Source organism: Orycteropus afer, unplaced genomic scaffold (assembly GCF_000298275.1).
Source record: "Orycteropus afer afer isolate SDZICR_OR568_19922 unplaced genomic scaffold, OryAfe1.0 scaffold00031, whole genome shotgun sequence".
Lineage (NCBI taxonomy): Eukaryota > Metazoa > Chordata > Mammalia > Tubulidentata > Orycteropodidae > Orycteropus > Orycteropus afer.
Window position 1 is genome coordinate 16742385 of NW_006921618.1, and position 26991 is coordinate 16769375.

At 47.7% G+C, this 26991-nt stretch overlaps 1 protein-coding gene across 1 annotated transcript in view; it reads left to right on the forward strand.

Moving 5' to 3' along the window:
• Positions 1–6759: 6759 nt before the first annotated feature.
• Positions 6760–26991, forward strand: part of OPRD1 (opioid receptor delta 1) — a 62624-nt gene continuing 42392 nt past the window's right edge. Inside the window, exon 1 of the mRNA XM_007935835.2 lies at positions 6760–6986. Coding sequence (XP_007934026.1) covers positions 6760–6986 — 227 coding nt within the window. The remainder of the gene's footprint in view (positions 6987–26991) is intronic.

Genomic DNA, 26991 nt, shown 5'->3' on the forward strand with positions numbered 1-26991 from the left:
AAGAATACTGAAAGCACCATGGACTGCCAGAAGAACGAACAAATCTATCCTGGAAGAAGTATAGTCAGAATGTCCCTTGGAAGTGAAAATGACCAGACTTTGTCTGACCTACTTTGGTCATGTGGTCAGAAGGGATCATGCCCTGGAGAAGGATGTCATGCTTGGTAAAGTGGAGGGTCAGTGAAAAAGAGGAAGACCCTCAATGAGGTAGATTGACACAGTGGCTGCAACAACAGGCTCAGGTACAGCAAGGATTGTGAGGCTGACGCGGGACTGGGCAGTGAGTGTTTCATTCTGTTGTACACAGGGTCGCTATGAATCAGAGCCAACTTGACAGCACCTAACAACAACAACAACAAAGTAGAGGTTCAGAGAAAAAGGGAAAGACCTCTACGAGATGGATTGACACAGTGGCTGTAACAGTGGGTTCAAGCATAGCAAGGATTGTGAGGATGGTGCAGGACCAGGCAGGGTTTCATTCAGTGGCACAGAGGGTTGTTATGGGTTGGAGAGGACTCAACGACACCTAAGAACAAAAACAACAACAAAAGAAGTTAAGTAACTTGCCCAGGTCATACAACTGGTAATTGGCTGAGCTGGAATTTCAAATCCAGCCAGTTTGATGCCAAAGATACCTTCTTAACCACGTGGATGAGCCAGGAGTTGAGAGAAGCAGGTTATTTGAAGAACCACAAGCCGTTTACTTTGGTTGGAACATAGCATGTGCTGGGGGAAAGGCTGGCAAGGTAGAAAGAGGTGAAAGCCAAGAGCAGCCTGTAGTCATTTTACCGCTTGAAAGCAGCCAGTCTGGAGAAAGGAAGATCATTTCAGAGGCTGTTTCAGCAGTTTCCATAAGAGAAATGGCGGTGCATCAGACAAGGGCCCTGGGAGCTGCAAATGGTTTGCACTCAACTAATCTAAAGGTTAGTGGTTTGAACCCACCCAACAGCAACTCAGGAGCTCTGGTAGCATAGTGCCTAAGGCACTTGACTGCTAACCAGTAGGCTGATGGTTCAAATCCACCAGCCACTCCTCAGAAGGAAGGTTGGGCAATCTACTTCTGTAGTGATACTGCCTCAGAAACCCAAGGAGGGATCGCTATGAGTCGGGTCTGACTCGATGGCACATAACAACAACAACAACAGCAGCAGCAACTCAGAAGAAAGGCCTGGTGATCTGCTTCTGTGAAAATTACAGCCAAGAAAATCCTATGGAGTTTTACTCTGTAACACAAGGGGGCGCCATGAGTCAGGATGGATTTGATAGTGTGTTTTCTTTTCACACTGGGAAGATAAGAATAAATGACAGGATTCAAGGATTAGCTAGGAAGAAAGGACAAGACCTGGTGACTGCTCAGAGGTGGGGGGAGTAGGGGAGAGAGAGAGAGACAGAGGAGTCAAGGATGACTCTCAGGTTTCTGGCTTGGGCAACTAGATGGATCCTAACCTTAGTTCTTTCACCGATTTGCAAGGACACCCAAGGGTGTCCTTGGGGTTTACACCCAGGCTCTCTGGGTGTCTGTCTTCCTAGCTATTAAATGAAGATAATGAAACCTGACCTCCCATGTATCAGAATGGTGTGAAGATAAGATGAAGTCATCAATCTGGAAGTGCTTCGGAAAGTCAAAAGTGCTTTGCAGATGCAAGTGGTTATTATTTTACGGTTATGGTCACCATACTCTCCACTCCAGATAGAGCCAGACTGATAGGCAGCCCAGGGGAGCTGCCCACTCACTCAGAGGCCGTCTCTGTATTTTCCATCAGGCAGATCTGTCTCTTTGTCAGGTGGGAACTGCATTCCCACGTACTAAATTGTTAATAACTTCCCCAGGGATTTTCTTTCTGTTCTGACACCGTTAGTAATTTCTGTTTCTCTCCTGCTGACGCCGTCTGGGTTGAGCCCAGGATTTCCTATCTGGTTTTTCTTTTTTTTTTCCCCTGAAGTCAAGGGTAAGGATAAGCCCCAAGTAGAGCCCAAACCCTTTGTTCACCCTATTGTGGAGGACTGCATCAACTCTGTGCTCCACCAAGAACAGAGGACTCAAGAATTTCCTTTGCTCCAAGAGACCCATAACCTATGACTGAAAAATCAAATCGATTCAGTTTTCTCTTTTCTGACCCCAAACTGTAAGGAACAATTCAATCCAATAAATGATCAATTCTGTTCCCCTCTGTCCCACTTCTGTTCTGACACTAGCTTCACATGAAACAGTTCTTCCTCTGACCTTAACTACCCAGAGCCAGGTCAGATGTCACAAGTTAAAGGACAAAGTCCTCCAGATTGTTGAAACTTCAAGACCTCAGACACCAGCCACAAGCTTGGGAATCCCTATGACACACTCATGTGTGACCTGCTGGCCACATATTTGAGGATTCCCTCTATCCCCTCAGGATACCAGTTGCAAGCTCGGGGGTCCCCAGGCCCCTCATTTCTGACCTGCTAGCTCCCACTACTCTCTTGGGTAGATTCACTGGAATGACACAGAATTCATGGAAAGTGCTGTATTTGTGATTATAGTTTAGTTATAGATTGAGGTCTGGGAGAGTTCCCAACAATGAAGCTTCCATGTCTCGAAAAAGAATGTGCTACTCTCCCATGTACATCTGTCTGCCACCAACCAGGAAGCCCATGGAGCTCCTGTGTCCAGACCCTTGACTGAGGCCTCAGTACACGGGCATGATTTTAACTGAACCAGCCTACCTCCCTTGAGATTGGGCTGATAGAATCAGGTGGGCTTTCAGGCCTGCCCAGCCCCTGTACTTGAGTTACTACATTAGCATAACCCTCAGATGTGGTCTGGAAGCCTCATCAAAGACACATCAGTTGATTGGGAAATTGCAAAGTGGTTTTTTTTTTTTTTTTTGGTTGTTGTTGTTAGATGCTGTCAAGTTGATTTTCCACTCATATCTGTCCTGTGTGACAGTGTAGAACTGCCCCACAGGATTTTCTTGGCCTGATGGCATAGTGCTTAAGGCATTTGACTGCTAACCAGAAGGCTGGTGGTTCAAACCCACCAGCCACTCCCTGGAAGGAAGACTGGGCAATCTGCTTCCATAGTGATACTGCCTGGGAAACCCAGGGAGGGGTCGCTATGAGTCAGATCCGACTGAACGAGTGTGAGTTTGATTTTTGGTTTGGAATCTTTATGGAAGCACCAGGTCTCCACATGGGAGGTGAGAATTCCACCACTGAATTCTCAATGCCTCATTCACTTGGTTATTTACATCTGGACTGTGAGCTCCTTTAAGAGAGCAATGGTCTTACTCTCCCTCATGGCTTAATTAATAACCATGTTCACACAGCCCTTCTCAATTTGCAGTTTGCTTTGGCAAAGCATCTGCTGTTTTGTTTCCTCACCCCAATCCTGCACCTCTCCACAGATGAAATAACTGACGCTCGGAAGGATTAAGGAAACGATTCTTAGCTATCACTTTCCACCATAGCACCTCTGTACATAGCGGGAACTCAAAAAAACATCACAGAATGCAGTTTTTAAAAATCCCCTTGAGCCCAGTGGGGCTGGAGCATGGGTGTGGGGTGAGGATGGGGGATAAAGGCAGAGAAGGTGAGGGGCAGCAGTGAACCCTGGATGGTAGGTTGGGACCAGACTGGGAGGAACCCCCAAACACAACACCAAGGAATGAGGGTAGACTTGCTTGGTGACAGCCAAGGGAACATTGGAGCTATGAACTAACATTTCAGTTCAAATAAGAAATAATTACAAAGTTGATTATGGAAAAGATTTCATGGGGCTTGTGACCGGACTTGAGAGTCAATACAATTGCTTGGAAGAATTTCTTAGATCTGTGTTTAACTGTATTAATCTGATCAGTCTTCCCCATCAAAATAGGAGATCACCAAAGTTGGAATTGATCTTTCTTATTTAGTCACTTGGGAGCTCTGGTAGCATAGTGCCTAAGGCTAACCAGAAGGCTGGCAGTTCAAACCCACCAGCCACTCCTCGGAAGGAAGGTTGGGCAATCTACTTCTGTAGTGATACTGCCTTAGAAACCCAAGGAGGGGTCGCTATGAGTCGGGTCCGACTCGACGGCAAATAACAACAACAATTCAGTCACTTATCCAGTAAGGAACTATGTGCCAGGACTGCGCTAAGGTGTGGGAATAGAAGTGCACAAGTCCTATTGTGAGGGTAACACACAAAAATCCAATGATTTTACAAATAAATATGTGAAACATGCTGTAAAGAAGAGGTACACGGTGCTATGAATACAAGTAACAAGAAGCCCTGGGCAAAGGGTGGTGGTGTCACTGAAGTTTCATGGAGGAAGTGATATTTGAGCTGAAACTTGGAAGATGAATAGCATTTAGCCTGGGGGAGTGGTCGAACCATTTAGTTGGAAGAAATAGAATGTGCAACTGTCCTGAGGCAGAAAATCTTGGATTGTTGGAAGGGCAGGGAAGACGCCAGAACTCAATCAAGTAGCCTTCCTCCTTCCTGTCCCAGTTTCTCTCCCCTGGCGCCAGAAAGGCCTCTGAATACCAGCCTCTTTGAAGTAGAGGGGAGAGTTTTGGTAGCACCTGTGGCTACAGAACAAAGATCTCCTGTCTGATGAGTACTTAAGGAGCGCTGGTGGTGTAGCAGTTAAGGCATTTGGCTGCTAACCAGAAAGCCAGCAGTTCAAACCCACCAGCAGCTCTGGGGAAGAAAGAGAAGACAGTCTGCTTTTGTAAAAGGTATGTAGCCTTGGAAACCCAGTGGGGGTCACTATGAGTTGCAATCAACTCGATGGCGGTGAGTTTAGTCTGGTTTGGCTTTGGGTGAGTTCTTCCATGGTTAGATGTGAAGGCCTTGGGATAGGAGCCCACTATAGCTGGTAGAAGGGCTTGGACAGCAGCTCGGTGGGGCACAGAAAAATGGAGAGGAGCTTGGCAGTAGTCTGACTTTGTTCTTTTTGGGAAAAAGGAAGAGCCTTACACATAGAGGGATGACTCAAAACAGAAGATGGTATGAGGGAGAGGTCTTTGCCCAGCTATTCACAAAGCCAAGAGCATTGTCCTAGAGCCTGAAGCTTGTGGGCCCCAATACTGTCCCCACCCTCTTCCCCTTGAGACCTTTATTCATCCAACCAGCATTTCCTGAGCCTCCACTGGGACTCTCACCCTCTCCTGGATGCAGGGATCAATCAGGTTTGGTCCCTCCAAGGAGACAAGCTCTAATAGTAATAATCACCATATGAGTTAATTTAGTGCTTAGTCTCAGTCTTCTCATGTGTTGGGGATAATAACAGAATCTGCTCCAAAGTGTTTATACAGAGCTAAAGCACTTAACACAGAGTGTGTGGAACAGAGTAATGTTTGATAGAATGTTCTGGGAAGGATAGGAGTCCCAAGGAGGAGGATAACTCTGGCTCTGAACTATTCAGGTCAGGAAGGGAATGTAGGAAGGTTGAGTTAGCCAAGTCTCCCCCTCACATTTGCTCCTACAGCAGCCAGCATGCGCAAGGCCCCAGGCACCACCTCACCCTACTCACTTTCTGCCTTCTCTCTTTTGCCTCCTTTCAGTTCCACGGAATCTCCATACATACTCCTTTGGGCCACAGTACCTTTGCACTGTGTGGTCCCTTTGTCTGGACTGCTCTGCCCTTGTTTCTTCTCTAAGTCAGTTACCCCTCAAACCTAGTATCTCACCTTAAGTGTCATTTCCTCAGGAAAGCTGTCCTGACCTCTGGCTTTTGTAGATCCTGCCACAGGACACAGGATGAATTTCTTTCCCTCACTCTCTCAATTTGTAGTTATATCTTCATTTGTGTGATTTGGGGATTGATGTCTGTTTCCTCCGCTGGGTTGTAAACCCCAGGAGATTCCCCCATCTCCCCTGGTTTTGTGCACCCTAATTGTACCTGGCTATTATATCAGATACAGAAAATATTTGTTGTGCAAACTAATGGGGTGAGTACAAGAAAAGCATAAACAATAAAGGTTATTTACAAGGAGCACTGGTGATGTAGTGGTTAAGCAGCTTGGCTGCTAGGCCGTTCTGAACCCGGGAGAAAGATGTGGCAGTCTGCTTCCACAAGGATTACAGCTTTGGAAACCCTATGGGGCAGTCCTACCTGGCCTATAGGGTCGCTATGAGTTGGAATCTACTTAACCACTCACAATTGTGTGCTGGCATTGAGCTAAATTCTTTATGCCCATCATTTTATATCATCTCTCCAACAACCCTCTGAGGGAGGTGGTGCGAGAGTCTTCATTTTACAGGTGAGGAAAACGAAGTTGAGAGACTTGCTCAAGGTCACTCTGCTCATTAGTGGAGGGGCAAGAGGCGGGATTGACATCTAGATCCTCTGACTCTAAGCCACAAGGGGGTGGGGAGGTGAATCCTGGCCAGAGGTGGGGTGTAGGGGGCGCAATCAGGCTAGCTGAATAGTCCTAGGGAGACGGTCGGAGGCCTCTTGGGTCCAGCTCCGCGCCGGTGGTGCAGCGCCCACCCCCGGTCGCGGGTGCAGAGTGGAGCCCGCCTCCTGGCCACGTGGTGCGCGCGGCGGGCGCGTCCGAGGAGCCCGCAGCGGCTCCTGGCTCAGAGCGCTCGAGGCGAGCAGAGCTGGCGGGCGCCGGGGACAGGGCCAGTGCAGGTGGCGAGGCAGCCCGGAAAGGAGCAGAGGAAGCGGGGCGGCCGGGGTGCCGCAGCCGGCGGCGTCGGGGCCGCAGCCTCGACCTTTGGCGCTCCCCTTGCGCCGAGTCCCTGCGCCCAGGGCGCACGGTGGGGAGGGACGCGGCGCCCAGCGCCCCGCTGCAATGGAGCCATTCTCCACTGCCGACACCGAGCTGCAGCCCCCTCTCCTCGCCAACGCGTCGGACGCCTTCCCCAGCGCCTTCCCCCGTGCGAGCGCCAATGCGTCGGGGCCGCCGGGCGCACGGAGCGCCTCCTCTCTCGCCCTGGCCATCGCCATCACCGCTCTCTACTCGGCAGTGTGCGCCGTTGGACTGTTGGGCAACGTGCTCGTCATGTTCGGCATTGTCCGGTGAGTCCGCTGCGGGCTGGCGACGTGGGACTGGGCACCTGGGTGAGGGTAGGGAACGCTGATTTGGGACCCTGTCACTGAATCCCATACGGGGAGGGGGACGCTCTGCACTTCCTGTAGGGGGCGCCCGGGGCCCAGCGGGGAGCCACTGTTCCTGAGAGGGGAATGCTGTAGTGTGCATGTGTGTGTGTGTGTGTTTATAACTAAATAACATTTAATTATCTGTTTGGCATCCTCTTGTTTCTGCATCAAGGTATGTAGGACAGTTTGGCAGCAGTTGGTGTCTGTCACAGTTTTGAGTGGGTGATTCTGTGTTTGTGACAGCAACGATGTATTATGTGTCTAAACCTCTGAAACCTCCCAGAGGTGGGTGGAGATGCTGTGAGGTGCTGTGAGATTCTGGGGAGACACACGTGTGTGTAAGCACTATGCAGTTAGAGGGGCAGGAAAGTGTTTGTGGGGGCACTTACAGAGTCACATTTGGCAGTCATCTGTTGGGGTCCCGGTGTTGATGTGTTTGTCACAAACTGTCAATTTGTGATTCTCTGTGTATGAAAATGTGACAATGTGACTGTGTTGTTCTTTTGTCAAACCCCTGAAGACCCAGAGAGGAGGAGGACATCCAGAATGGCTTGGCACCTATGTTTGTGCAATTGTGTGTCTGTCCGTGGAGAGCCCATCTATCCTGGATCTAGGAGCTACAGCTGTGGAGTTTTCAGTTGGATCTCTGCTGCTTTCCCCAGTGGCCATCTAGTCAGGGAGTCTAGTCGTGATTCTGAGAGGCCTCCGATTCCTCTTCACATATGCCTCCTCCCTTTTTCTTCTCTCCTTAGAGAATCCTTTCTTCTCCCAAGGCAGCAGTGGTTTCTTTGGGCTGGAATGGAGTTTGCTTTCACTTGGAAAGCAAATTGTCTTGATATCTATGTGCAGTGCTGGGACCTTCTCAGAATGTCTAAAACATCATCAGCTTGCCCCAGCCCTGCTAGCTCAAACACAGGCAAAAAGGGTTGAGAGTAAACTCATATTCTTAAAATAACAAAGGTGCCTTGGTATGTGCTGTTGGTTGGAAATGTGTCATTTGTGCTGGTTGATCAAGGGCATAGCACTAAACCTCTCTGAGCTACAGTGTCACCCGGCAAGGCAGAGGACAATTTGGGGATTCAGAGGCTGAAGATGTGAACTGTGGTCTGAGTGTTAGTCACTCATGGAAGCTCATCATGGAGGGGAGGCACCATTCCCCCTGCCCCACCTCCCATCTGCCTCAGTTTCCCTGTCTGATCTCCTCTGTTGGGAAGTATGAATTCCGGAGTAGAGGCCTCTGCAGGGCAGAGTGTAGTGTGCTGGAGCATCAGGTGGGGTGTGTGGGTGTCGAGGGGGCTTTGGCATTGACGGCAGCATCTTTGCTTCCTCGGGAAGAGGGGAGGACGCAAGAACTTCCTGTGCTTCAGTGACTCATCACCAGCCATAGTGGGAAAATTCCCCCAAGCATAGGCAGCATTGATCTTTACTTGGCGTTTTTGTCAGTAAGTCTCGCCACTTTGTTTTTGGAGAGTGGAGCCAGCCTGAGTGTTAATCCCAGATCTGCCACAAGCTGGTTCTGTGACTTGGGTGAATCACAGCTTCTCCAGGTCTCGGTTTCCTCATCTGTAGAACCTACAGTAATGATAGAACCTTCTTCAACAGGGTTGTTGTGAGGTGTCAACAAGAGAGCATTTGCAATGCAGCTGGCCTAGTGCCTGGCTCAATAAATGGAAGCTGTCTGTATGATAGTGAGGAGGAATTTTCCAGATTCCACAGAAGGAGAAGTGAGGGAGGTGCTTATCCCAAGGTGGGCCTGAGAGTAGCTGGAGAGGTCCGGGTCCCTGGCACACACTGTCTCTAGACCAGGTGCTCAGGTCTGGAGACAGCTGAATATCGATTTGTTCACTCCCACTTCCAGCCCCTGCCCCTGGGCCCTCCAGCCGGTGAGCTGATGAGCACAGCTCCTTCCACTGCCAATGAGCAAGGAGAGGGCCTCCCACTTCTGAGAGTCCACTCTGGGGAGGCTCTGGGCTCAGCCTGCTGGGTGTACTCCCAATCAACCTTCCCCAAACTGCATTTTCAAATGCATCTTGTGAGCAGTCTTACTAGTCCCATAGGTCCCTCCATTGCTAAGACATTTCCCTGGCCAACCGTCTATGAGATAATTGCATCTCTGGCTTTGAATGATTACCAGAAGACTGGCGGTTCAAACCTACCAGCCACTCCTCGGAAGGAAGGTTGGGCAATCTATTTCTGTAGTAATACTGCCTTAGGAACCCAAGGAGGGGTCGCTATGAGTCTGATCCAACTCTAAGACAATGAGTTTGGTGTTTTTGTTTTACAGCCCTGTGGGGTGGGCATTAGGATCATCGTCATCATCACCCCCATTTAGCAGCTGAGGAATCAATCTGCAGTCAGAGAGAGGCACAGTGACTTACTCTCCAAAGGTCTCATAGCTTGCACTAGTCCTGGAGCTAGAACTCTGGTCCTGTGAGTCCAAGTCTGGGATTTTTTCCAGAGTTGCTTGGTATAGAGGGTGGTCAAAGCATAGCTTGGAAGAAGGATGGCAGAATCCCAAGAGCACCTTCTCTTGTCCTAGAATCCTCAGAGAAGATAGAGACATAGGACCATGAACCTATCTGAATTTCAGGCTGCTATCCTGAGGGAGGGCAATTGATGGGGCTGGCACTTAGTCCTTCCCCATGGAGACGGAAGCTGAGGACAGGGTAGCTCCGTAGGTTTTGGGTTCTGCTGGCAAGGACCCAAAAGCAATGAGGAGAGGGCAGCCCAGGATGGAGAAAAAGCCCCTGGAGGGCTCCTCGAATGCTGATCTATCTGTGGTTCCCTGGCTCCCAGCATGGGGCCTGGCACACCCAGCAGGTGAATAGGTTGATTGGTTGAATGAATGAATGAATGCTGCCTATCAGTTCAGAGCTTAGGCAGTTTTGGGCACAGAAGGTTTGTAAGAGAAGATCCAGAGGACTCTTGGAGCAGGAAACCAGGTAGACAGAGCTGGAGCTCTGGAGCCAGACAGATTCAGAGTTCAAATCCTGAGTTCAAAGCTACTTCCTTGCTGTGTTGTTGCACTAGTTGACTTCACCTCTCTGAATCTCTTTTCTTCATCTGTAAAGTGGGAATAATAATAATGCAGCCAAGGTGTTAATTGTTGTTGTTAGGTGCCATTAAGTCAAAAATTTTGAGGCTGGCAAGGACCAGGCAGTGTTTTGTTCTGTCGTTCACAGGGTCACTCTGAATTGGAACCAAAGTGGTGGTGAGGATTAAATGGGAGAATGTGTGCTATCTGAGCCTTTTGGACTCGAAACCCTTGGAGAACAAAGGGGGAGGAGTGGGGGTGTTGGCTCTGTATGAAGGAATGAAAAAAATTAATCCATTCAAGAAAATTCTATAGACACAGATGCTAGATGCTGACAATAGTAGTAAAGGAAAAAAATGCAGTGTCCCTGCCCTCATGGAGCTTAGGGTCCTGTGGGAGACACAGATATTAATCAGCTAGTCATCCAGTAGGAGCTCTGGTGGTATAGGGCCTAAGGCATTTGACTGCTAACCAGAAGGCTGGAGGTTCAAACCCACCAGCCACTCCTCAGAAGGAAGGTTGGGCAATCTACTTCCGTAGTGATACTGCCTCAGAAACTTAAGGAGGGGTCGCTATGAATTGGGTCCAATTTGATGGCACATAACAACAACAACAAAGACTATGAAAGAGAGTATATGGGGCCTTTGGGAGCTCACAATGGGGGTAGTATGTGTCTCACCTGGTCAGGGAGATTCAGGTGAGCCGTCTCTGAGTTGATAAGACCTAAAGGATGAGGATGTGGTTAAGTAGGTAAAATGATGAAGGAAAAAGCCTGGAGGAAGCATACCATGGTTGAGGGGCTGAATAAAAATAGCACAATAATCTCTCGGAATCCCAGATCACATACACAGCCTCGTTAATTTTTGCATCCCATGATTTTTTGGGGTTCCTGCTAGATACCCTCCATTTCTCCTCCCTTGCTCTCTGGCCTTCTCCCCGTCCCTGGATGCACAAGAGGGGCCTCTGGGAGTTGTGCTTTTAGCAGACAGCCTTTGGCTGGAAGAGGGAGCAGAATTTTTCAGGCATCTGGTCCCCAAGGCAGAGCATCACTTGCTGCTCCTGCATTATGAGTGTGGCAGGCCACCATGTTGACTCTGTGCTGACTTCAAGCATGTCCTGGGTCATCACAGCAGACACAGAGCAACCCCTTCTTATAGGCAGAGTCAGTGGCCTGAGCAGCCTGGGGTGGCTCAGAGAGTTCTCATTGGTGGCCCTCTGGGCAGTGTGGAGTGTGATCGGTTTAGCAGACCCTTCATCTCTGGCAGGTGACCCCATCTCCCCTCCACATGGCTGGAAATGTCCTGGTTTGCCCACTCTCAGAATCCAGGCTGGAGAGTGGAGTCTTTGCATTTGCACCTGGCCTCTTATCTGTTCCTACAGCCCCTTGCCTCTGCCTTTCCCTGAATCTGGTTCCAGCAGCTTTGCACCCTGTTGTGTCTCTACCCATCTGCCACCCCCGCCCCTTCTCTGCCTCTTTCCAGTCCCACAGTGCTCTGTGGACTCTGTTTCTTGTTTCTGGCTGTGTGTTTCTCTATTCCTTGACCTTTCCCTCAGCCTGTGTCTCTTCTGGCTTCTCTCCCTATAGCAGATGCTGGCTCCCTACTAAGATCTTTAACAAGTTGCATCAACTCTCTGTGTCTCAGTTTTTTTATTGTAAAATGTGGTAATAGTACCTACCTCCAAGGAGCTCTGATAGTGTAGTGGTTAAGCCATTTGGTTGCTAGCCAAAAGGTCAGCAGTTTGAACTCATGAGCTGCCCCACAAACAAAGATGAGGCATTCTGCTTCTGTAAAGATTTACAGCCTTGGAAACCCAAGGGGGTTGCTATGAGTAGGAAAGACTGGATGACAGTGAGTTTTTGAGTTTGAGTACCTACCACATAGGTACCTTTGTTCTAAAGATCGAATAAGGATAAGATAACAGTGGTAAACATCCTGCTTTCCCTCCCATGGGGTGGAAGAGGGGGAGTGAGAAGGTGGGAATGCATGGGCTGGAGTGGGATTAAGACAGGTGAATGAGGGGCTCCAATTGTCCCCTCCATCTACTACTCAGGTACCAAGGGCTGCTGGGAAAGATGCCCAACTGTCAACTTTGCCAAATTGGGAGCACTGAGTCCCCATCTTGCTTTTGGAGGCCCAGAGTGAACCCCCTGCCTTCTTGTCTCCCTCTCCTCTCTTGCCCTGGTTGGGATCCAGACCCATGGTCCATAGGCCAGGAGAGGTCCCGGTGAGGCCACGCAGTGCCATAGTAAAGGTTACAGCTGGGGGCCTGGTCTAAATCTCAGCTTGACTACATCCTAGTAGTGTGGCTTTGGGCAGACAGCTTAACTTCTCTGAACCTCAGTTTTCCTCATCTGAAAAATTGTGGCGACTGTGATTGATTATTAAAAAAAAAAAAAGAAAAAAACTTACTGCCATCGAGTCGGTTCCGACTCAGCGACCCCTCCTTGGGTTTCCAAGGTGGTATCTCTATGGAAGTAGATTGCTCAGTCTTCCTTCCAAGGAGTGGCTGGTGGGTTTGAGCCTTGAGCCTTCTGGTTAGCAATCAGATGCCTTAAGCACTATGCCACCAAAGGCCCTATGATTGTTTTTTGGGAGGATTAAATGAAATGAGGTCATGCATATAAAGGATGTAGCACAGCACCTGGTGCATAGTAGGCACTCAATACAGGCTTGATGCTGTGATTAACCCTGCAACTGCTGCAGGCAGCAAAGCGGGTGGCTGTTGAAGTGATTGTCTATGTTTCCCACCTTGGGACTTTGCCACTCCCTGCATCAGCTGTGCACTTACTCATTCAACTAGCATTTGCTCGTTGACCCTTGTGAGCTGACCCTTGTGAGGGTGCCCAGCCTCAGCTCTCGCTGCCCAGACCTCAGCTGGAACCTGAGCAGGCCTCTGGCCCCCATCACAGCCATGCTCTGTAGTGCCCCCTGGTGACTTGCAGGAATAATTGCAGCCTCTTGCAGCTGTGGGAGCTCAGGGGAGGCACCTGACCCAGTGGCAGGGGGTGGTCCAAGATGTTTGCCCAGAGGATGATGCCTGGGCGGAGTCCCTGAAGAGGAGACAGAAGCTGGCTACATGGAGAGGTGCAGGCAGTACATCCCAGGCCGAGGGCACAGCATGAGGAAAGAAAAGTTCAATGGATGAGCTTGAGTGGCAGAGGGCAGAGAGGTTCGCTGTGGCCAAGCTGAGAGTGTCTGGGGCCTGGATGGCTGTAGGGGCCAGAGCAGGATGGGCCTACAAGCAGGTGTCCTCCTCACCTGGTTGCCTGGTGTCTGCTGAGCCTGGACCTGGGGAGACAGTGATGAATCCACTGACTTAGTTCCGGTCTTCCTGACTACATGGACTGGAGGGAGTGTACTGTGTGGGGGATAGGGGTAGAGAGGGAGGACTGAGAAGAGGCTGGGAGAGGGGCCCAAGGCTGCACTGAGGCTGGAGCTGAGGATTTGGGCTGGTGTAGCTGAGGCTGGGGAGCTCTGATGGCGCAGTGCCTAAGGTACCTGACTGCTAACCAGAAGGCTGGCGGTTCAAACCTACCAGCCACTCCTCGGAAGGAAGGTTGGGCAATCTACTTCCGTAGTGATACTGCCTCAGAAACCCAAGGAGGGGTGGCTATGAGTCGGATCCGACTTGATGGCAGTGGTTTGTTTGTTGTTTTTTTTTTTTTTTTGGTGGTATCATGGATAAAGCATTTGGCTACTAACCAAAAGGTCCGTAGTTTGACCCTACAGCCACTCCATAGAAGAAAGGTAAGGCAATCTGCTTCTGTAAAGATTTACAGCCTTGGAAACCCTATGTGGCAGTTCTCCTCTGTCCTATAGGATCACTGTCCTACAGGGTCGGAATTGACTCGATGGCAATTGTTTTTTTGGTGCAGAATGGTGTTCATGAGGTTGGACTTGGTGTAGGGGTGTGTGTGGTGAATTGGATCAGGAGGGGCACAGCGTGGGACACTGCAGAGGCTGGCTGAGGACAGTGAAGGAGCTGTGTGACCTTGTTTGTGTCACTGAAACTCTGGCTCCAGTTGTCCCTTTTCTAAAACTTCCTGTCAGTTGTACAGGAAGGCAGGAACAGGGAGAGCAAGCAATAGCACTGGCTAGTGGTTCTGCTGACTGCCTGGCCTTATGGTGCACGCAGAACCTGACATTTCCCAGGTTGGGCTCATTCCGGGGGTGGAGGTGGCAGCAGGGGGTGTTAGAGGATGACTCATAGACACATGGGGGTGAGTGAGTCCAGAGATGTCCCCAAGGACACTAAGGAGCCTCTCCCTGAGCCTGGGCCGTGTACCAGAAGCTTCTCTAAGTTGCACAACAGCCCTGCAACCAAGGTTTAAATTCTCATTTATACACGAATACATGATGCCTCAGAAGACAGCAAGTGCCTCTCACAGAAAGGGGAAGAGTTGAGATTCAAATCCAGACCTGTTTGACTCCAAAACCACTCCACGTCCACTCTACCACTGCTGTGCACAAGCCACGGGAGGAATGGAGGAGAGAACAGATGATGTTGAGTTACAGAAGAGAGGAACAGGGCCCGGGAAGGGGGGCAGACTGCTGTCTGAAAACTTCTGTAGATCTCTGTGCACGTAACTGAGGTCAAGAGCTTGAGTGTCAGAGCCAGACTGGGGATCTGTCCCAGCAGGGCCATTTACTAAGAGAGTGAGCTTGGGCAATGCTTACACAACCTCTAGAGCCTTAGTTTTATTATCTGTAAAAACGGGAGTAGTGGTTGAACCTCCTACAACAGTTATAAGGAGTTCATGGGGTAGGACATGTGAAGGGCTTCAGACAGAACCAGACATTTATTTGGTAAGTATTCAAGGGACTTTCCTTTTATTATGACTGTTTGGAAGAAGAGTAAGATTTACTTCTCATTCATTTGATCGTCATTTATTGAGCCCCAGAGGATACAGAACCAGAATTGTGGGATGGATGCTGCAGGAAAACTTTATCAGCTCAATATTAGCAATTGTCTTTTACAGTAAGGGTGACACAGTGGTTATTTTAGAAAATAGGGAGGCATTTAAGCAGAGACAAACATCACCTATAGTCCCACCACAAAGAGAAAAGCATTGTCATTGACATGCATTTCCTTCTATCTCTTTTCTCTGGATCTCTCTTTATGTCGATTCACTTGTTTTAATTAAATCAGGATCATATTATGTATAATATTTTGGAAGACACCTTTTCCCTTAACAATATTGCATGAATGTGTTCTATTATCAGCTCCTTTGAGGATGGGATTCTGATGGCTGCATTGTGTGAACATGTCCCCTTTGGGGGAACTTAATGTTATTTCCAATCTCATGCTGATCTACATAATGCTGCTGTGAACACTCTTGAACACGTATGTTTGTGCACATCTCTATTTCTAGAGGGAGTTTTGCAACACTCAAAGCTCTCCGCGAAGATGTCAGGTTGCTTTGTAATGTGGAGAGCTTCCCATCACTGGAAGTATGTAAGCAGATGCTGGAAAACCAAAGGTTGGAGGTTTGTCACTGGAGATTCAGGTGGAGGATAGATAAGACAACATGGTTTCAGGCCCCTGTCACCACAGCTGAGGAATGATTCTCTGATGCTGTGATCTCAGATTCCCCTTTTCCTGTTCCTAACAGATGTCTGGACTTTGAAAGGAAGGGGGCTATGTGAAGGCAAGGCATGATTTCATTAAACCCCGAGTCCTGGGACCTCAAAATCAAATTGGCTTCCCAGAGCATCAAAACATGCACAGGAAGAGGGATAATCGGTGGGGGTAGAGCAGAAAGCCTGACTCAAATTAACAATTTACCATCGGGTTGGTGGGCCCATTACCAGCTGGGGTAATGTGGGGTGGGATGGGGTGTCTGGGCTATGTTCTGTTGATATATAGCTCCCAGTGCAGCTGTGGAAATCAGCCGCTTTGTCTCTGGCTGGGGAGAATGTGAGTGGAAAAAATCTTGTCTTCTGTAGCTTTCCGAGGCTTTCTTAGTAAGCGGAAGAAAAAACCTCAAACTTCAAAGCCCTAGGAGATCAAGGAGCCTGTTCAGTCAACATACAGGGAGAGGCGGAAATGGCCTCATTGCCCTCCCTGCAGAAGTAACCTTTTCATCAAGGAATAGCATTTTGAATCATGGATGATGATTCTCCTTATTGAACACTTACTTTGTGCTGGGCACTCTGCTTAGAAGTGTATATACACTATCCCATTTAACCCTCAGAGAATCCATATGAGGTGCACGTTGTCTCATTTTACAGATGAAGAAACGAGGCTCAAAGAAGTGACGTAACTTGCCCCAAATCCTAGGATCACATTTGGATTGTAGGTTGTTCTGATCCCAGAGTCCATACTCTTAAGCATTGCCCTATCTTCTGCTATCCTGTATGTCAAATTTGGCCCTTCTGATTTACAAATGAGGAAGCCAAGGCCTGGAGAAGTTCTGTGTCTTTTGAGTTAGTGGCCGAGGCATGGCTAGAATGCAGCTTTCCTAACCCCTTGCTCACTCTCTCTCCTTCCAACCCTCTCCATATTTGTGACTAAAGGAGAACCAAAGGGTGGCTGGAAATAGTACCTGGATTATAAAAAGTGGGTTCTTGGATAGGGTAGCCTGGCCCAAGGGCCACTAACATCACCTCACAAGCCCAAAGAACCCCAAGTCCCCTGGGTGGGGCCCCAAGCTGGAGAAGCAGCCGTAACCTTCATGGGTGGGTGGACTGGACTTCAAATTTAGGTTCACTGCTTGATGGCTGTCCACCCTTGGGCTCACCTCTTTGGGCCTGTTTCCTCATCTGTGAAATGAGGATGATAGAAAAATATTTACATCATGGGGTTGTGGTAAAAATATATATTCAGCAGATATTTACTGATTCCCCCCTAGGCACCAGTTCTAGGTGCTGAGGATGCAACAGTAACCAAGAAACAGTCCCTGCCCTCATGGTGCTGCCATTCAGGTGGGGAGAAGGTGGGTAATAAGCAAATAAATATGAGACTATCTAACTATCTGCATTGTGTGAACGTGCCCCCTTTGGGGGAACTTAATGTTATTTCCAATCTCATGCTGATCTACATAATGCTATCTACATAATGTTACATATGAGACTATCTAGATATGTAGACTAAACACTACATGGTTTAAAATCAAGAAGGGAGTGTGTCAGGGTTGTATCCTTTCTCCACAGTTATACAATCTATATGCTGAGCAAATAATCGGAGAAGCTGGGCTATATGAAGAAAAACGTGGTATCAGGATTGGAGGAAGAATCATTAACAACCTGAGATATGTAGACGATACAACTTTGCTTGCTGAAAGTGAGGATGACTTAAGGCACCTACTGATGAAGGTTGAAGAATACAGTCTGCAGTATGGATTACGTCTCAATATAAAGAAAACAAAAATCCTCACAACTGGACCAATGAGCAGCATCACAATAAATGGAGAGAAGATTGAGGTTGTCAAGGAATTCACGTTGCTTGGTTCTACAATCGATGCCAATGGAAGCAGCAGTCAGGACATTAGATGACGTGTAGCATTGGGAAAGTCAACTGCGAAGGAACTGTTTCAAGTGCTGAGGAGCAAGGATATCTCCTTGAGGACTAAGGTGCGCCTGACACAAGCCATGATATTTCCAATCGCCTCGTATGCATGTGAGAGCTGGACAATGAATAAGGAAGACCGAAGAAGAGTTGATGCTTTTGAGTTGTGGTGCTGGCGAAGAATGCTGAAAGTACCATGGACTGCTAAAAGAACTAACAGATCTGTCCTGGAGGAAGTGCAGCCAGAATGCTCCTTGGAAGCAAGAATGGCCAGACTTCGTCTCACCTATTTTGGTCATGTTGTAAGAAGGAACCATTCCCTGGAGAAAGATGTCATGCTTGGTAGGGTGGAGGGTCGACGAAAGAGGGGGAGACCTTCAAGGAGATGGATTGATACGGTGGCTGCGATGATGGGCTCAAGTATAGCAGGGATTGTGGGGCTGGCGCAGGATCGGGCAGTGTTTCGTTCTGCTGTGCATGGGGTCGCTATGAGTCTGAGTCGGAAACTACTTGACGGCACTTAACAACAACAACAACAACAACATACAGGCAGTCAAGTTGCAAAAAACAACATGGGGGCAGCATCTGACCTCCTCCAACTTCACAAGGAGGGAGGAAGATCAGAATCAACATCAACAGCCCAAGACTGATTTCTATGAAGTGGAGGTCAGACTTGCCCCACCTTCCAACCGTTTTACCAATTCTAACACCAACTGTCCCTCCCACGGCTTTCTCTACTTCTCTGCTGGGTTCAATAATCCATTGCAGTGGCCACACAGAACTCAGATGATACTCACGATTATGGGGTTTCTTAGGGAAGTAATAGATTACAATTCAGGATCAGGAACATTCAGAATACAGTTCTTTGATCAGGACAGCCTCCCCTCAGCTATGTCCAAAAGCAGATCTCTCTCTGGCCCTCAGCCCCTTGGCCTGGCCTCTGCCCTGCTCAGGAAAGTGTTACAAAGCTCTCTTAGCTCTGCCAGTAAGTGCCTAGAAGCACTCCACTCTGCCAATAAGCCTTGGCCCAAAGGCTGCTAGTTTTCTCACACCGCGGGTCTAGAGGCCCACTGAGCTGTCTCTGCTGCTGGTGCTGCTGCTGGTGCTGCTGCTGTTTCGCTGCTGCTGCTTCTCGTCAGCATAGTGTTCCAGCTCTCGGTTTCCTGGGTGGAAGAGGTTTAGCACAGTGATCTTGGGTCCAAAGACATGCTTCACTTCTGGCCCTTCTTTCTTGATGGTGGTGATATCCCTCCGCTTTCTGCCTCTGGGATGGCATATTTTAAGCCTCCAAACCAAACAAACAAACTCACTGCTGTTGAGTCCCATCCGCACATTATTGACATTATTAGCAAGCTTTCCAGTCTTCTTTTTCGGCCACAAACACCTTACATTTGCATAGTCCCACCCAGTCATCTGGTGGGAGCCACAAAGACCGTGGCTAGAAGGGCCATACCAAGTAATTGACTGCACCACAGAAGTAAAATAAATTGATGTGGGGATAGAGACTGGCAGGCATGTATTTGTAGCTGGGGAGGCTAGGGGAGGACAGACATATGAGAGAGGCCCATTGTTGGGAAAGAAGCTCTGGTGGCATAGTGCCTAAGGCGTTTGACTGCTAACCAGAAGGTTGGCAGTTCAAACCCACCAGCCACTCCTCGAAAGGAAGATTGGGCAATCCACTTCCATAAAGATTTACTGCCTCTGAAACCAAATGGGGGTTGCTATGAGTTGGAATCCACCTGATGGCAGTGAGTTGGGTTGTTTTTTTTGTTTTTGTTTTTTTAAATTGTTGTGAGGCAGAGTGTTTTTAGATAGAGGAAACAGCAGGGGCAAAAGTTAAGGGACATGGTGCACGTATGACCTTAGCTCAGGACCTGGCCACAGTAGGAAGCTGATGTGGGTGATAATGATGCCTTTTGGCTGGTTGCCCAGCACTCTGGAACCAGGGACAGGGGTTAAGCCAAAGGAGAGAAGCTGCTTCTCCCGGCCAGGCTGCCTCCAGATGCCCATGCAGAACTGATGGAGATAATTTGCTTTTCTTGGTTACAAAAATTCATCCTATTTTGAATTCTAGGAAATGCTCCACATCCAGTGATTTCCATTCCTCCTTGGTGGGAGGGAGTAAACTCACTCACTGCCATGGAGTCAGTCCTGACTCAAAGCGACCCCTCCTCAGGTTTCCGAGGTGGTATCACTACAGCAGTAGGTGGGAGGGAGTAGAGCCCAGCATATGGTCAGAGGGCTGTTCTTCTGGAAGAGGCAGATAGCCATAAGATACCCTTCCATCTGCTCAGACGTTGTATCCCAGGTAAAAGAGGGTTCAACAGCAAAGTATGCATATTGACTCGATGGGACAACACCACAGATGTAACAGCTGGCCTTTTTTAAGTGTTGACAAGGTGGGCAGCTCTGTGCTGAGTGCCTCATGTCTATTATCTCATTGAATTCTCCCATTCTATGAGGTTGGTACCATGTTTATCTCCATTTAACAGAGGAGGTTCACAGGTAACAATTCATGTGGAATTGACTGGACGGCAATAGGGTTTTTTTGTTTTTTGTTTTTTTTTTTATAAACAATGAAGTAAAATAAATCAGCAAGGGGGTAGAGAGAAGCAGGCCTGCAGGGCCCCACTTGGAAAGTGGCAGAGTCAGCCATTGAATTGAGGTCTCCTTGACTCCATAGCCCAAATATGTCACAGTATATATGAAACAGTGTCCATGAGTAAGAGAACTCTGATACTGTATGATTGCCACTGTAGAAAAACATTTTCATGAGGCCAGGGATTAGGAGACGTTTCCTGGAGAAGGATATCATGCTTGGTAAAGTGAAGGGTCAGAGAAAAAGGAGAAGGCTGTCAATGAGATGGATTGACACAGTGGCTGCAATGATGGGCTCGGGTATAGCAAGGATTGTGAGAACAGCAGTGTTTTGTTCTGTGGTACATAAGGTTGCTATGAGTCAGAGTCAACTCGACGGCACCTAACAACAACGACAGGGATTAGGAGGGGCCATGGAACAGGGTAGACTTATTTGTAAAATTACTAAAATAATAAAATGTTAAAGAAACAAAACAAAAGTGAAATTCTGTTGTGTGCCAAGCACAGAGAGATATAATAAAAAGTAGCACACAGCCTGACCCAAAGGCCTGGAGGTGGGAAACCCAAGCTGTCTGAAACATCTGAGTTTAATTCCTGGTTCTGTCTGTGCTAGGGGAAGAAAGATCCCAGATTTAAACATTCTATAAACCAGAAAAACCAAACTCACTGCTGTCAAGTCAGATACAACTCATAGCAACCTCTCCTTGGGTTTCTCAAGCAGTATCAATCACTATGGAAGTAGATTTCCCAGTCTTCCTTCCAAGGAGTGGCTGGATTTGAACCGCCAGCCTTCTGGTTAGCAGTCAAATGCCTTAGGCACTACACCACCAGAGCTCCAAACATTCTATGTTGTTGTTGTTGTTATGTGCCGTCGAGTTGCCCCGACTCATAGCGACCCCTCCTTGGGTTTCCGAGGCAGTATCACTACGGAAGTAGGATTGCCCAACCTTCTTTCGAGGCGTGGTTGGTGGGTTTGAACCACCAGCCTTCTGGTTAGCAGTCAAGTGCTTTAGCCACTATGCTACCAGAGCTCCCAAACATTCTATAGAGACCCTTTTATTAATAAGCCTTAAACAGGACAGAGACAAAGCATAGACATCTGGATGACTGAAACCATCAGCATGCACACAGTACAGAGGCCAAAGGAATCCGCTGACTCCCAGTCATGGTGTTTGTCATATATGACAGAGAACAAAGGAAGACATCACAAGTTCGTGGTTGGTGGCAGGTCAATGCATCACTGTCGCAGGCGGGACTACAGACGAAGGCGGGACTACAGACGCAGGGAAAGGATCGTGATTGGGATAAGTACATAATTGCGGATGAAAAAAGGTTACAGATTGCTTCTGGGTTTTCTGCATGGTGGTCAGGATATGACTCATGATCATGGGGTCCTGAGTCATAGTCACCAGGACCCCAACTTTTAATTTAAATTAGATAACATAAGCTATTTATAGTAAATCATTAAGGACATGCCCGGGCAGTTTTCCTGGTTCTTTGTGTAAGCCTGAGGGCAAACTGCCCCTCCCTGGGCTTGCCACCCCCCCAACTGTCTAAATATAGATGCATTGTTGGTTTAATGGTCAGGAAGCATTGGGGAAGTAATATAAAGAACTCAAATGGTGTCTGAACTTATGTCAAGACTGAAAATAGAGTTAGGGCTCTCACTGTAGACCACAGCCTTCCACAAACCAGGTGCTTTAGAATTTAAGCTCAATGTGTGTCCACTCTACACTCCTGGACAAGCACTTCTCCTCTTTGGGCCACTATAAGGTATACAGTTAACTTTACTCAAAAAATTTGGTCTTTGCCCATGGTTCCTGCGAGTTAACCTCTAAACTCCAGGAATTTCCTAAGCAATTGGAGTCTTTGTTATGCTAAAAGTGACTCAGGGTGTGTGACTCCAGAAAACCCCCAATAAGTTATCAACCTGACCTCTGCAGAGGGTGGAACATAGTGGTGGGGGGAGATTGAAGATTGAGTTCTACTACATGGGCAATGATCCAATCAATTGTACTTATGGAATGACATGCTTATAAAAACTCTGGACACAAGCTCAGTAAGCTTTCTGGTTGGTGAAATACTGATGCATAGGAGGGTAATGTGTCCCTTGGGACACGGAAGTCTCATTTTGGGGACCCTACCAGATCTTGCTCTATGCATCTCTTCATTTATGTCATTTTTTGCTGTAATTAGACTGTAATCATAAGTATAATACAGTAAAACCTGTGAAAGCTGGAACCTGTGTAAGGTGGAAATCTGTCAGAGAGGAAAAACTCATTGAGTGTTTGAGATGTTGTTAGGTGCTGTGGAGTTTGATCTGACTGATAGTGACCTCGTGTACAACAGAATCGAACACTGCCTCGTCCTGCATGGTCCTCACGATCCTTTCTGTGCTTGAGCTCATGGTTGCAGCCACTGTGTCAATCCGTCTCATTGAGTGTCTTTCTCGTTTTCATTGACCCTCCACTTTTCCAAGCATGGTATCTTTCTCCAGGGACTGGAACTCCTGACAACATGACCAAAGTACAAGAGACGAAGTCTGGCCAGTCTCACTTCTACGGAGCCCTCTGGCTGTACTTCATCCAAGACAGATTTGTTCATTCTGGCAGTCCCTGGTATATTCAGTATTCTTCACCACCATAATTCAAATGCATCAGTTCTTCTGTGACCTTCTTTATTCACTGTCCACCTTTCACGTGCATATGAGGCTATTGAAAATACCATGGCTTGGGTCAGGTGCACCTTAGTCTTCAAAGTGACAGTTTTGTTTTTTCACACTTTAAAGAGCAGATTTGCCCAGTGCAGTATGACGTCTGTTTTTGTGACTGCTGCTTCCATGGGCATTGATTGTGGATCCAAGTACATGAAATCCTTGACAACTTCAATCTTTTCTCCATTTATCATGATATTGCTTGTTGGTCTAGTTTATGAGAAAGTATATAGATAGTATGTAGACAGCAATAGAAAAGTGGTAAGCATACTTCCAAAACCCAGAAAAACAAGGCAGTCTCGTTGAATTCCAGCTCTCACAGTTACACTGTACTTTCCTGAGTTCTGTGAATAGTTCTAGAGAATTATTGAACACAAGGGGGTAGTGTGAACCCGTGGATTTGTAGCTGAAAAAAAAAAAAACTAAACTCACTTCCATTGAGTTGATTCTGACTCACAGAGACCCCCGTTGAGTTTTCAAGACTATAAATCTTTTTTTTTTTAATTACTTACTTTGTTTTTACTTTTATTGTGGTGAAAACATACACAACAAGACATTCGCTGACATACCAACTTCCACATTTACAGCTCAGGGACATTGATGGCATTTTTCATGTTGTGCCACCATTATTGTTATTTTTTTCCAAAATATTCCACCATCATTATCATAAACTCAATGCCGGGCAAACAAAAACTTCCCCTTTCCCCCCTCCCTCCTACTCCTAGTAACTACTAATAATCTTTGTTTTCTGTGTGTGTGTATATATATATATATATATACACACATACATACATATATACATACATACATATATATATACATGTATATATATATATACACACACACACGCGCGCGCGTATGTGTGTGTGTGTGTGTGTGTATTTTTTTACCCCAACTTATCTAGGAATTTAAAGGCTGTAAATCTTTATGGAAGTAGATTGCCCCATCTTCCTTCTGCAGAGCGGCTGGTGGGTTTGAACTGCCAACCTTCTGGTTAGCAGCCAAATGCCTTAGCTAGCAGGTAGGAAATAAAAGTGACTCTGGGGGCCCCCAGACTTGTGGGCGGTGTCCTGAGGGGATAGTGGTAGTGGGAACTCCCGAATGTGTTGCCAGCAGGTCAGAAGTATATTGCCCCAGTATCCTCTGTGTCCCCCATCAGAGCAAGCACCACACACCGTTTCAAACTCCTACTTGCTCATCTCTCTCTCCCCAGATGCTCTGATGTGGGTGGAGGGGCTGTGCTGTGTTCATAGCTGGAGACCAGCTAAGGGTTCAACCCTCATGAACCAACAGTAGGTGTTGTTTGTCGGAGGAGCATGTTCTGTTTTCCGAGACCTATGGCTCCCAGAAGAATGAACAAATCTGTCTTGGAGGATATATAGCCAGAATGCTCTTTAGAAGTGAGAATGGCCAGACTTTGTCTGTTGTACTTTGGTCATGTCAGAAAGGACCAGTCCCTGGAGAAGGATGTCATGCTTGGTAAAGTCAGCAAAAAAGGGGAAGACCCTCAATGAGGTGGACTGACACAGTGGCTGCAATGATGGGCTCAGGTACAGCAACAATTGTGAGAATGGCGCAGGACCAGGCAGTGTTTCGTTTTGTTGTATATGGGGTCACTGTGAGTTGTAACTGACTTGACAGTGCTTAACAACAACAACATGACCTTTTATAAAGATATGAGCTTAGCTGCTAACCAGAAGATTGGCGGTTGGAACTCATCAGCTGCTCCACAGGAGAATGTTGTTGTTGTTATGTGCCATCGAGTCGGACCCGACTCATAGCGACCCCTCCTTGGGTTTCCAAGGCAGTATCACTACAGAAGTAGATTGCCCCATCTTCTTTCTGAGGAGTGGCTGGTGGGTTTGAACCACCAGCCTTCTGGTTAGCAGTCAAGTGCCTTAGGCACTATGCTACCAGAGCTCCCCCGAAAATATTACGGCCTTGGAAATCTGATGAGGCAGTTCTGCTCTGTCCTATAGGGTCACTCCGAGCTGGAATCGACTCAGTGGTGGGGCTCTTCTTTCTCAGGGCTCCCCCACTGTCTGATCCAGCCTTCTTTAAGCCAGAAGCAGAGCCAGGGCAATGGAGAGGCTTCTTTTCTCCAGCTTCTATGAGTATGTTGTGGCTTTTAACTGAACTGAATAAGGTGTCTGCCTGCTTATTTCTGAGCACGACCCAAAGGCCTCCTCGCTCATGTTCAGCCAGAAGAGCCCTTTATTTCCATGTTCCCGCTGTTAATCATCTCTTGTGACATGCTCACTGTGCCTTGTTATAATTAACCAGTCTCCTTCCTCAGGCTTTGCCAAAACCAGGACAGCTAATTAATTTCTGGCCACTCGCCACTCTCGTTAAATGGTGGGCAGGAATACAGCTTTGTGCCCGTTCTGCCCAGCCGAGCTTGTTTTGCCAGTCAGGATAGCAACCACCCTTTGTCTGCAAACAGAGGGAGCCCCAGCTAGACCCCAGCTGGCTGGCAGTTGCTCCATTTAAGCTGTTTTCTGAAGTGGGCAAAGCTGTAGCTCTGTAGCTGCACCTCCATTTCCTCATTTGTAAAACAAAGGGGTTGAACATGATATACTGGCAGAAGATCCGGTAGAGGTTAGGAGTGTGGGTTCTGGAGGCAAGCCCTGACACTCCTAGCTATGAGACTTTCAATGAGTTACTTTATCCTTCTGAGCCTCAACGCTACTCATGTGTAAAATGGGAATAATTATGCTTACCTGTGGTGGTTGTGTGGCTTCAGTGGGATTATGAATGCACATCGCTTAGCAGAGTGACTGGCTCAGTAGACACTCTTACCAGCCAGTGAGAGTACTAACATTTTGTATTCCTGGTGAAAAAAAAATGCTTCCATTGAGGGAGTTGAAGGAGCTCTGGTGACATAGTGGTTAAAGCATTTGGCTGTTAACCAAAAGGTCAGTGGTTCGAACCCACCAGCTACTCTGAAAGAGAGCTGAGGCAGTCTGCTTCTGTAAGGATTTACAGCTTTGAAAATCCAAATGGGGGTCACTATAAGTCAGAATTGACTTGATGGCAGTTAGTTGGTTTTTTGGTTTGGTTAAGGGAGTTGGGAAATAGAGCAGTTTATATAGATCTATATATGTATCTCTGTCTCTCTATATAATTTGTTGTGCTGAGAATATACAATATAGGGCATACACCAATTCAGCCATTTCTCCAGGTACAATTCAGGGACATTGATTACATTCTTCAAGTTGTGCAGTCATTCTCACCCTCCTTTTCCAGATTGCTCTCCCCCGTTAATAATAAGCAGTTTTAAAAGACATTGCTTCCCTGTTTTAGCTCTTGGGTGATTAGATGGCTAACCTCTCTAAGGCTCACATTCCAGAAAGTGAGGATAATAATTGCAGCAATTTCATGGGGTTTGGGGAGTGATTAAATCATTTATGCTATATCATGGTGGAATTCAATAGAATATTCCAGGCACATGTAAGCACTGAATCAGTAAGGGTGGTGGTGAAGATGATGATGGAGAGGCAATGGTTCCATCCACAGACTGGCTGATCATTGGTGGTGTGGACCCAGAAGTAGGTGTCTACAGAGCTAAAGTCCTTGTCAGGAATTCTGAAGACTTGACAAGACACCTTCCCCCACCCCACCCCACCCCACCCCCACCTTGCTCCTTTCCATTTGGTCTCAGCCATCTTGAACCCTCATCTGAGACTTAGCTCCTGGGAGTGCATCTTGGAAAAGTGGAAAGAACTTAGGCTCCCAGAAGTGAGAAAAACTGGTGCTATCAGGCCTTGTTTAATGGTCTTCCCCTTTCCAGGCCTCATTTTCCCCATCTGTGAAGGAGGAGGTGAGGCTTGAGCTCAGTGTTAGAGATCAGGGCCTCTTCCAGTGCCATAGTTCCAACACAGGCTCTCTGTTCCACCATGATCTCCTGGACAACGGCAGGTGCAAAAACGGCGAGGAGGCCACATGTTCTGACCTCCTGTAACCCTACAAGGGGAAGGCAGTATTACCAGCAGTAAACCAAGGCCTATTACTGCAAGGCCAGACATGCTGCCTCCCTCCAGCCCTTTCACCAACCGTTCCTCCCAAAGCAC